The 13,125-nt window shown below is 35.2% G+C and overlaps 1 protein-coding gene across 1 annotated transcript in view; it reads left to right on the top strand.

Moving 5' to 3' along the window:
• The window catches only part of LOC133516367 (uncharacterized), a 55,670-nt gene that overhangs the window by 17,869 nt on the left and 24,676 nt on the right, over positions 1-13,125 (top strand). Inside the window, exon 2 of the mRNA XM_061849277.1 lies at positions 4,576-4,730. Coding sequence (XP_061705261.1) covers positions 4,579-4,730 — 152 coding nt within the window. The 5' untranslated portion in view covers positions 4,576-4,578. The remainder of the gene's footprint in view (positions 1-4,575; positions 4,731-13,125) is intronic.

A 13,125-nucleotide genomic window follows, 5' to 3' on the forward strand; every position in this document is an offset into this window, starting at 1 on the left:
CAAAGAATTAAGCCACGTTTTCACTTAGTGTTCTGGGTGCGTAGTTAACGTGCCAAACGTGCCAATCGTGAAGATTAATAGAGAGAGATGACTACGCAACGCTATAGAGCGTTAACGATATGCACGTTGGCTAAGCACCTTGAACTGTCCTGAGCGAGCAATCGTTAGTTCGTTCGGTTACTGGAAACACTTGCTCCAATGTGGGTCCAATAGAAAATAAATGGGAAGAGCAAACATTTGCTCAAAAAAAATGCTCAGAACACTAATTGAAAACGCGGCTTAAGACATACTACTTAAATACGTAGGTATTACCTTCGAAAAATACATAAAAGGTATGCTGCTGTTTCGACATTTTACTGGGACATCAGTTATCCGCAAACAAGAGCAGTGTAACTTGTGTCGAAAAGTCGGAAATCAAGGTAAATAAAATGAAATTGGCCAAAAGTTCGTTAAAGATTATAATTTAAATAATATATACACGTAAAACTTTACTCTTCTTCGGCAGTTGGGTTAAAAAACAAATACTGACGTAACAATAGCATTATGAATTGACAATTTCTACGTAAGCTGAAGAGGATTACGGTAATGTCATCACACAAGCCAGTCCCCCTTTTACTTGGCCCTTTTTGCTGCGATGATGACTATTATTATCACCATCATAATTTCTTAGACCTTTAATCATTTATTCTAGTGTTTATTTGATAGCGCTATCCTTATCTTATTTAACATTAAGCTCCTGTAGAATTATGTGTTTAGTAGGCTATGAATAAGAGTCTGTTTAAATAATAAACAGGCTAATTGTCTTGCAAATTCAAAGGAATGTTGTTGGTAAACAGACACTGCCTGCTTTTATAAAGCGCTTCTTTTTATTTTGCCTGCCTGACGCAGCTTTCTCACTTAGACAGTGTATTGTAGAGAAACCACGACCTTTTGTGTCTGGGTAATGCGTTACTCTATATTTATAAAGAAAATAACATAAAATCCTTCAACGGCGGGAGACCTATGTGACTTCTAGATTTAGGTTATAATAATAGAAATATTTATTACAGTACATATGGTGCTATTTTACCGCATTAGTGCGTAAATTAGCATATTACGTTACTGTGTCGAACATGGCCATATGTATTGTAAAACGTTGTATGATACATGTGCGAATAAGTAATTCGCAACTCGTGTCGATTTAAAACACTCCCTTCGGTCGTGTTTTAATTCGTTTAATTTCGAATTTCCTATTTTTCGCACTTGTATCGTAATGTACTATTACCTACGCACGGTAAAGAAGTAAAAAATGAAACTTAAAACTGTGGCATTTTAACAAATTATAAAAATATATACTATGTATTAAATTTTTACAATAACGAGAAAAAACACTTATGGTTTCGCCTCTGACTGCAAAATTAAAAGATTATAAATTACCTATCTATTATCATATAGGTATTTAGAACACAGGTAGGTACACGTCGTACTTGTATTATTTTGTATAAAAATGTTTGAAAGTGATATTATTATGTAAATATCTGAATAGATTTTTTTTTCCGTGTATATTAAAGAAAAGTTATGCCCTACACGGTGTTTCACCTTAGATAAAATAAGGGCACTTAAATTATTTCCTTTTAGCGCTTATAAGTTACATCAAAAGTAATCGTCCTTGCGAGAATTGCTTAACAAATTATCGATTGTATCGATATATGTACTTCGATCTACGAGAATCAATATATTAACTAGACCCAATAGCTAGCCCAAGTTAAAAATTCCTGTCTCTCTTTTTATCATGTCACTCTTCAATCATGAAACTTTTTATCCCATGAATACTTTAAGGCTAAAGTCAAACCAGCCAAAGCTGTAACTCAAACAATTTCAATGGACTGTGGACAGTAAGTATTTTATAGCACAATAAATATTGAGCCCTTCTGTAATCGGCTACAAGTTGAAAGTCAATTTGCCTTTCAATTAAGCTACTACACATTTTTACCATCGTGCACATTTCAAATTATATGAATATCATTATATAGATACATACAGTGTGATTTTATTATATCAGACTTTTACTTTGGGGCTACTATGTAGTTTACACTGATCAAAAACATTAGTATCACAAACACACACCCATAGGAATATGGTCACACTGAAACACAGCTATATTATAAGTAGCGAGTATGGGAAATGTAAAATAGTTATAATGTATACCTACTGTTGAAGGGAGCGCGCCCTTCAACTGTCCAACAGCAAGCCCTCGTTACAAATGTCATTATTAAAGTTTATGATAATTAAATTAAACTAGGTCCACTTTTAATCTAAAGTTAAGTTTACATCTACATGTACTTAACGTTCTTACCGTTTATCTTCAATTTAAGAAATAAAATAATGTATAGTCTGCATTAGTTGGTCTCGGCTGGGCGGAGCTGGAGGAGGCCGCGCTGGACCGTGAAAATGGAAATCCGTTCTGAGAGCCCTATGTCCCTGATGAGGAATAAGAGGATACCATCATCTTCATCATCATCGTAGTCTGCAGTGTGTGATTTTTTATATATATATAATATATTTTGTGCACATCGGTCCCACTATTTTTCCGAAAAATAACCGTGACATATAAAGCAGTAAAACATAATTTGTCTTGGCGCAACTGATTTATTCATATGTCCAACCAAAAAAATCTCGTAACACTTATAGACCTTTGCTAAGCTACTTTAAATAACAAATGGGTCGAAGTCTAGTCAAAGGTCCCACTTTGACAGTTACCATAAGGACGAGATTTGCTAGTATCTTTATACGAATAACCCGTCATAGCCTCCTTATGGTAAGTAAAAAAGTAGGACTTTTTGCTTGAAAACGACACAAATATATATTAAATCTCATTGAAGTTTCAAACATATCTCTTGCCTTCAGACGCGACACCCAAAGTGGCCGGAGAGTAAAATGACAAGGTCTTAGCAGTAGGTAACTTAATAAAATATTCACTATAACTCCATTAGTATAAGTGAGATTAATCAAAGTTTAATACAAACTCGGTAACAGCATTATTATCGTGGCGTAATGGCTTACACGATGGAAACCTAATATCAAATTATATACTTATACATGATCATCTTTGAATAATCATGTTATTTTTTTTAATAGATTTTTTTTTCAAAATGTACATACCTACTTACAAATCTTCTAAAATTTGCTTCGACCTGCTACATAATATAGATACAGATATTTTAACGTTTTCGTCGTAGCATGCAAAATCAATAGGGACGGATTAGTTTGCGTTTTTAATCCTATCCAATCACTTAGATAGATTTGAAAGGGAGCTATCATACAATAATAATTTTTTACCTCTTTTTTGCTATGAGAGCGTTATTGATTTTACGTTCTTTATTATAATTTGTGCCTATGTATTACATATGATAGTACAATTAGCAAAATTATTAGCTTAGCACCCCTGCATAAATTTTTATATATTATACAGGGTTGCCAAGCCAATAGTTTTCCTCACTGTAGGTACATTGCTAAACTAAATTTTGTAGGGATATAATTATTTTTTACCAACAAAGACAAAAGTTAAACTAAACGAGTTTAAAGAATGTAATTCGTATTTCCCTCAATCTCGCCGTATAAAGTAAAAAATTTAAACGTGGATAAATAATTTATAATGTTCATTTAATGCACAGGCAAAACGCGTTGTGCTATGATATACCTACGGGATTAATCTGATACATTTAACCGTATGTTACTTCTGACTCATATAACTCCTGAACTTTACAACTTTTTCTAGCTATAATCACTCTTAATTTTTTATTTGACTGTAAAACGATTTTGTCTTAAACCCTTTAAAGCAAAAACAGATTCACAATTGTTGTATTTTTTTGCTGACTGTGTTATCATCAGTAAGGTGGAGGTACTTCCCCAGTTGGGCTCTGCTCTAGATCTGGAATGACATCCGTTGTGCTGTGCCCTACCACACAAAGCGAGAAGACATTCACAATGCCCATACCTCCCTTTTGGACATAGTTTAAGGACGTACCCGGGCCCACAAATACGCCTAATGTTGTACGGTTATTACAAGACAGTTTACTTGTAAAGCGATAGCTAGACTTTACAAGTAGCACGTGGACTACCGGCCGTTGATTCTTAAATGGTGGTTAAACGCGTTTCAAGATTAATTCTCCATTCACTGAACACTACCAAATTAGTTTACTGTGTAATAAATAAGCTATCGATATTACAATTTAAACAGTATTAATAAGAAACACAAAGGAATTAATCACGAGGCTACCTATTAAGATGGCGCTTGAACCGGAAGCTCCTGCTTATAAGATGACACAGCGATACCGATACAGATTTGTCAGTGTTAAAAGTGACATTTCTTCAACCAAAAACGTCACTTTTGACACTGACAAATCGGTATCGTATGGGTGTGACATCTTTTGTGCGAATTGGGCCGTAACTCTTCGGCACGTTCTACGGTTTTAAAGGCTTTATAGATTTTTATGATCGCGTTAGATTCGTATTAGCTATTAAGAGTGACACCTGTAGGAGAATTATGTTCATTACTTAATGATTTAATTTCATTTATTTTAACGAAATGGACAGAATATGCTGAACAAGAACATCGCCATCGCTGTGGCCGTGGTGCTGGCGTGCGTGTGCCTCGCCGAGGCGCGCGAGGAGAGTCCGCACGACATGGCGGACGCTCTGCGCATGCTGCAGGAGCTGGACCGCTACTACACCCAGGCTGCCAGACCGAGGTATGCTGTTTACTTTTAAACTACGTTTACGTGAAACTGTGTGAGGCATATGGAGCATTGAAATATTCGATATAAAGGTCTGATAAGTAATATAGCCGACCAATCATTCTTATAAGTGTTAAAAACGAAATTACCAAAATATATTAAATACTTAATGCCAAAGCTTACTTCACCGTGATACAGATTTAACTAGTACGGGGAGATAATGACTCATTCTTCTCACAATGTATAACTTTGAAACTAAATTAGTTTTGTACGTAAATCAGACTGATGTATGTGCCTACCTATAATGTATCTTTTAGTTGTTTACGAAAAAATAGAGAAATCAATCAAATCATTACAAAAAAAGGTTAAGGTTATTTCAGAGAACAGGCCCACCAATATATGTTTCTAATCGTACTTTAGATTAGGGTGAATGACCATATATATTTTTAAGACCAAATATTTGTTAGAGAAGTGTTAACCTGAATAATAATACTATCGATTAGTAAAAATAAAATAGGGAGTATTTGTTTTTTTAATTTTAGTTGGTTCGAGTCCCGAGCGAGGCTAGCGAGTTTTAGAAAATCTTTGAATGCAATTTTGTTTCTTTTAAAAAATAAAGGAATGTCTCCTTTAAGTAACATTTTACTTAAAGGAGACATTAGCCAGCTTAAGGATTTAAGCTAGTTTCCCTCCAGGGCCCGACTTATCTTTCCACACTGTATATAAATCGCTCTTAACAGAATGCGCAAACGTGGAGTCACGGGATAGGGTTACCCTAGTGTGACCCTCAAAATTTATGTAAATGTATCTGACTGATTAAATAAAAAAGTTAATTTAATCCATAGCTATATTATTTTTAAGGTAGACCAAGATAAATTAAAGCAGTCTGTGCAAGTGTTAAGAAAACGTCATAATTTCATAGAAGTTTGACGTTTAAAATAACACTTGCACTGTCTGGGCTGCCAAAATCGCTGCCAAATTATCTTGGTCTGACTCTATTATAATATTAATGCGAAAGTAATTTTGCTTGCACATGGCGCATGTTTCTTCCATACTTATCACTAGTGGTTTTAAGAGAAAATAATGATTCAGATCGGAAAACGTGATATAGTATTTTATGCAACAGTTGTATAAGAAGGGTCAAAAAAGGCGAGTGGCGTGAGTTACAATGTGAGCCGGAGCCGAAGGCGTAGGCGAACATTGTAAAGGAATACGCCACGAGCATTTTTTGACCTACTTATACAACGTTGCATACAATATTTTTCCTACGAGTCAACAAAAATAAATCTTAATTTAGGTAAACAAATTACAGCAAAAGTATAAAGCCAAGACGCGCGAGCATACCTTGTTACGCGCCCGGCCCGCCCCGGGCCGCGGCCGGCCGGTCAGCGACACCTCGTAACTCATGAGGCCCTGGTACTTGCTACTTGCTAAATTAAATTTTTGGACAGTTTTTTCTCAATTTTGGCCACCGAAGCCTACGGACACTAACAAGCAACGCTAAGCGGTCTTCGTAGTCTATGGGTGTTGCTATATTACGGGTGTCACATGCGTGTTTCTGACTTATGAAGTAATTATTTTTACTATGCAACCAAATGAATATTTTGTAAGTTGGCAGCAATGCACTTAGTTTAAAACTGTATTCGTTTTGGTTTTGTTAGGTTGGTAGCCATTAATCGCAGTAACGTTACCTATAGCGATTAAAAGCACAAGAGCTTTTATGAGGAATAGACAATATAGACTTTTCTTGAAACCTTTTATGTATGTTCTTATATTCGTGTTAATGAATGCATAAATGACAGATAACAGTAGAGGAGTAGGAAAAATATATAATTTAGCTAAATATTTATCGAAATCCACCATATTGATACGAGTATGATGACTATGATTAATAAAAACACCCTAGTTTCGGAAAATTACCCTATTCAACTTACTGGGGCTATTGCTCGAGCGGTATTAGACTAATACCGGTCAGCAGGAGTACCAAAGTTGTCGACATAGCTCAGAGAATTGCCAGACTTAAGTGGCAGTGGGCGGGCCACATGGCGATGGCCGAGGGTGCAGAAAGGTTCTCGAGTAGTGACCACGTACCGGAAGACGCAGCGCAATTTGACCTGACCTGACCGCAGACCGCAGAAAGTATCCAGTGTGGCAAATCCTTTAGACTAATAATATTAGTCCATGAACTGTCAAGTCGTATGGGTTTCCATGGCAATACACTAATAATATTATAGGGGGGGAGGGGGTTAGGGTCGGCAACGCGCATTTAACTCCTCTGGAGTTGCAGGCGTACATAGGCTACGGATACTGCTTATCATCAGGCGGGCCGTATGCTTGTTTGCCAACGACATAGTATAAAAAAAAAGACTAATACCGTTCGAGCAATGGGCCCTGGTCATACTGCTACTGCTATATTATCAATATTGATAATATCGATTTTATATACAAGAACGTAAATAACGTGATAATTTATAAAGTAATATTATATGAAAGGTTATTCCGTGAGGTTTTTTTCTTTCGGCGGTAAGCATTTTTGTATTGTCCTGTCTGTATGAGACGAAAACATTTCAATGCACTTCAATGATGGTCGCAGGCAATTTAAAATATGTCACTCCAGTTCATTAAGGCGTGTCTCACGGCAAAGGGGAAGGCAAAGCCGGTTGTCCAGAGGCAAATTACAGTGCCGAGGACAATCAGTCAGCGGGAAATGTGCGCAGCTTAGCTTTGAACTTACTACTATATGAGTGATGCGTTCGTTCATCGTTCGTTTGATAGATGAAGCATCAGTTTGTCTCAAAAATTTAGGTACCGAGGCTTCGTTAACTTGTACTTTATTGCTTACTTTTATTTAATAAGCAAACTGTTTTAATTCCCTTATTAAAATATAATTACAAATGTAACATTCAAGTAATTAAAATACTGTAAAATCATTCAAAATAACTATTTTCACTTAAGTGACAGGTAACATTAGATCTTTCGTATTTAAATAATATCTGAAAATAAAATACGAGTATTAGGTATACACGGTTGATTTGTACAAAGTTCAAATAAAATATCACTAGAATGTGAATAGAAAAATGTAGCTGAAGTGGGCCGTCTGAGACTTTCACAGGAAATATATATTTAGAAGTAATACTCATTATTTACGCTTGTCATACAGAAATATACACGTTCCCTCTCAATTTTACCGTATTTAACACAATTTTCGCGACTCGATTTCATGACAACATGTATTTATAAATAATATTTATTTACTTAGACTTGCGTTTGACACGACACTTTGTATAAGAAATGATAAAATAATTTTCCATGAGATGTATCCAGCAAGCTGCAGCACATTACATATACAAGTATATAACATAACTATTTACTGAGGACTGAGTGGAGAGTTCCGTTAGGAATTGGTCAGTAGCTGGAATGAAATATTATTAAAGGTAAAGCCAAAAAGGTACAGTGATAGGTCGAATGTTGTGTTATGAAGATAAATTATAGTAAGATGAATTGCCGCGATGTAACTACTTATATTTATTATTGAGAAGTAAAATTCAGCTCCGTTTTGTAGTCTTCCGCGTTCCGCGAGCGAAATCTTACAATTAACCGCAATGTTTAGTAAACAGTCTTTCTTAATTGACGCGTTACACTTCGTGATTACGCAAATTGATAGCCATACAGCGGCTGTAGAATGGTAGCATTTTTATCACCTGTCACCATGCCTGTCACGTTCTAACAAGTACGAAATTGACAGGCATAGTGACAAGTGATCAAAATGCAACCATGCTGCCACCACAGATGACATTAAAAAATCAGATAAAAACGTTTTTCATAATATGTAAGGTCTCTGTAATAGAATAACAGGTACAATAGTGACAGTTTCTTCAAGCAAAATCGTCACTTTTGACATATCTGATCAATATTGTATCTAGACATAATATATAACGTATCATAAGTTTTGATCCGGTCGTTAGTCTCTAACAAATGTTACAAATTAATGTGTAATGCTGTCATCATAGTTGTTATTTTACAAAGACCTCAAAGAAAAGAGGAACTTACCTACTGTAATAATTTTTTTATTTGCTTAACGAAACCACTTTAACTCTCTTTCAAAAGTTTTAAACTATTCAAGATCTTTCTGTAGAAAACTTATCAACGTTTGAAACTTTATTATGGCACTCTAACTACTTTCTGTTGCTAGTTATTTTTATGTAAGATTCATATTTAATAATACATTTATTAGTGATAAATATGGCTACATTTAGTAAAACAACTCGTTTGAATTAATGTGCAAAGAAAATGGTGAATAGGTTTTTCTGCAGCATGACGATATTACTATTTTTAGGTAACATACCTATATGTCGTCTATAGGGCCTAGAAAATTCTTGCAGCTAACATTACAAGTCTATTTTAATCTATACTGGAGTCAGAAATCAGAAATCATCGCATTTATTCGCGATAAACTCACCATTTAAGAGCTTACCCCTCTCTGTCAAAAACCTTGCCCAATGGTCATACTTATTGTAATCGACATAGCTATTAGTTGCCCCTCCCCCGCAAAAATCGGTAGACTGTTTTGTACAGCAGATTTCAGAGCAGGCGTCTCCAGTAGTTAAATGCTCTAATGCTCGTTTAATTGAGGCCGTTGGTATGAGTTACGGACTATTCGATGACTTCGCCAAATGAAGATGATTTGTATTATGTTAAGGAATTAAAAACCAGCCAACAGCATGTCGGGTCATACCCAGTGTAGTTATCCTCCTGTTCTGTCACAATAGGCTGAAAGGGAGCTAATAAGCAAAAGTACCTACACAGTGGTTTGTACGTCTTTTTACTATGAAGGGAAGACTTTTTGCTATAACTCAGAAACGTTACGTAGACGTAAAGAGATACCACAAAAATAAATATTTTGCAGTTTTGCTGGTTTTGATTTTATCACTTTGTTGGAATGATTGATTTTATATATTCATGCTAAATTGCAGCTTTCTAGCACTAACGGTCACGGAGAAAAGCTGCGGACAGGCAGACAGACAGATATGGCGAAACTATAAGGGTCCCTAGTTGACTATGGAACTTTAAAATAATTTGGTTTTAAGGAGTATGTTTTAGTCTTAAACTCAGTAACATGGTAGAAAATTATCGCTCAAATTCTTTACCAACCGCCTAAATAAGTGGTAGACCTAACATTACATTAAGACGAGAGCGGTGGCAGCATGGATGTATTTTTATCACGTGTCACTATGCTTGTCACTTTCACACTTACATACTTGTTAGAACGTGACAGGCATGGTGACAGGCGATAAAAATGCGGCCGTGGTACCGCCGCTCTCGTCTTAATGTAATGTTAGGTCTACCACTTATCTCAGGCGGTTGGTAAAGAATTTGATACATACTGAAAATGTTATTTTACAGTACATATGGGGCTACTTTATAGCACTAGTGCGAGAAGTAGCATATTACGTTACTGTGTCGAACATTTAAAGGGCCATATGTACTGTAAAACGTTGTACGATACATGTGCGAATAGGTAATTCGCAACTCGTGTCGATTTAAAACACTCCCTTCGGTCGTGTTTTAATTTATCGCCACTCGTTTCGAATTTCCTATTTTTCGCACTTGTATCGTAATGTACTATTATGTTCAAAGAGAGCTGTCTTAAAATATGTATTTCTATTACTAAGTCATTTTGTGAAATATGGCCATATAATAAAGCTTATATTAGCTATAAATTTAATTTGTAATAGACCTGTTAATGAGCGTCCGTGTAATTTATTTGATTTGTTCAAAATTTATGTTTTGGGTTTATAGTTTATTTCGTAGCCTTGGAATAAAGAACGAAATCAAAAATGATATACGTTACATAACGTATTGCAAGTAATTTAGCTCAATTTATTTATCTTAATATCCAAAACTAGAATACACAAATCTAATAATTTTGACCGGTTTGGCCTAGTGGGTAGTGACCCTGCCTACGAAGCTAATGGTCCCGGGTTCAAATCCTGGTAAGGGCATGTATTCGCGTGATGAGCATGGATATTTGTTCCTGAGTCATGGGTGTTTTCTATGTATTTAAGTATTTATAGATATTTATATATTATATATATCGTTGTCTAAGTACCCTCAACACAAGCCTTATTGAGCTTACTGTGGGACTTAGTCAATTTGTGTAATAATGTCCTATAATATTTATTTATTTATTATTATTTATTTAATAATATGACACAGGTATTAGGTCTATCTACATTTTTTCGTGATTTAGTAGTTGAAGTTATCTGAAACTTATAAGTACCTTAATTGTTTTTAAAGCATAACGCCTTATTCCGAAGCTACACAATCCAATTGAAGTTGTTGTTAACAAATTGAAATTCCTGGCGTTTAGTAGAACTAATGGCAGAACGCAGTATTTCACAATGTTTTGTACGTGACAAATTCTTTAACGCCTCTTGTTCTCGACTCTAACTGAGCGCTATACTTTACGTCTCAAACAGAGCTATCAAGTTTAAAAAAATCTTCAATAAATTATGTAAATATGACAAAACGATGCATAAGATGCATCCATTGTGCATTTAATATACATTATCTGGCGAGCGAATTTAATTCGCTTATGAGCAAGTGATGGTGAACGCAAAGTTCTTTAAAGCGAGACTTACAAACCTAGAATATATTATGCTGAAGCGATCAACATCAAAGTGATTTGTTAAAATTCAGTTAGTGGAAACCATTCTCGCCCGAAATGGAATTTCATACAAAAAGTACCGTTATTAGGTTATTACATTATGATCGCAAAGCTATTCATCCCTCATAAGTTTAAAATTTTCAGGGTTGTGTCAAAAAAAAATACAAATTCAAAATAACAACTACTTCTCAAATACTTTACTACCTGCATAAAATAGCATACTAAAATGACATTTTCCTTGTAGCTTTGACTTCAGCTTTTGATAAATAACTCTTCTAAATGAGATGCCAGAAAACACGGCTTGCAAAGAAAATGCTGCAAATATTTGTTCGTAAAGGAAGACCGTGACGCCGACATTATTTATATTATATGCTTTAGTTACTTAATGAATTCTTGGTATTTATCTAACGGATAAAAATGCCGAGCTTGGTTTAAACTTTACCGTAGCTCTAAAAGATAAATCAAAATTTAAATTTCGAAGTCCTCATAATAATACTCGTAGGTATTGCCAGTTAAAACTTGAAACCAGCTGAAAACCTAAGGTATCAAAGCTAAAGTTAGCTTTTTAAACTTGAAAGGGCAAAACTTCCAGTACAACTATATAGAAACATTAAACAAGAAAATGTAGTATTCTGACACAATTTTCAATACACAATAGCACCGCAGTTGTCAAAACTCTATTTAAAATTAGCGAACAAGTAATTAAATACTTAAAATAATTCTTAATGTTTTGTAACGACCACCAGCGGATGATTGACAAGCAAATTATAACTTGTCAAACAATTACCTGTTTGAAAAATAAGTACAATTAAAATAAACCAAGGTTTTAGAAATTCCAGAAAAGTTCCATAATAAGGCTCGAAATTGGCCGATTATTTGAATCATGGTTTAGGGGAATAAGCACATATGTGTATATCTGTCCACAGATATAGTTGCCATCAGATATATTGGAGCAGCCTAGGTGCTGACAAATATCCGACCACGCCTTTATTATCAAGGCGGTAGAGTGCGTGTATAGCTAGTCTTGACCACCTCGGCCACTCTGACGGCGGCTGTGCATCTGTGCCTAATCTCCGCCATACATTAAGAGATTGGCCCAGCAGACATCTGTCAGACAGATCTGACGGATACATCTGTACGTTTATCCCTAGCTGTTGATTCGTGAACTCGTAGTTTGAACATTAAGTTTTTTCAGTGCAGGTCAGGATAGTGTTGGATAGACCCAGAAGCATATTCTGAATGTACAATACAATGCATTTGAGGTTATGAATTTTATTTGGATATGTTACGGATATGATCTGTTACTGTCCAACCAGAAACGCCACTTTTGACTCAAATGTATTATCTGATATTACAATCAGAATTCGGCTCCTAATGATGTTGATACATCGGGGTTTTTGGTGGGGGAATGTTTTCGTGTACCTATTTATAACTTTGTTTATTGTAAAATAATTACCAAAATATGAATTAAAAATAGACAGTAAGCTCCAAATGCGCTTAGAAATATTAAAATAGTATCGGTTTTTATAGTTTATACCTACCTGTTTTTGGCTAGAGTAAAACATTCTCGCACCAAAGACCACGATGTATGGTCATGAGGATAAAGCAAACGTAAAAACATTACCATTTTACGTGTTGGGGACTACTTCACCATGTCCATGCCCGATTACAACATTTTAGCTCTAAAAATTTTGCTGTATTTACCTATAGGTACCTATAGTTCGTGTCATCCACGATGACGTG

Source organism: Cydia pomonella, chromosome 3 (genome assembly GCF_033807575.1).
Source record: "Cydia pomonella isolate Wapato2018A chromosome 3, ilCydPomo1, whole genome shotgun sequence".
Taxonomy (NCBI): domain Eukaryota; kingdom Metazoa; phylum Arthropoda; class Insecta; order Lepidoptera; family Tortricidae; genus Cydia; species Cydia pomonella.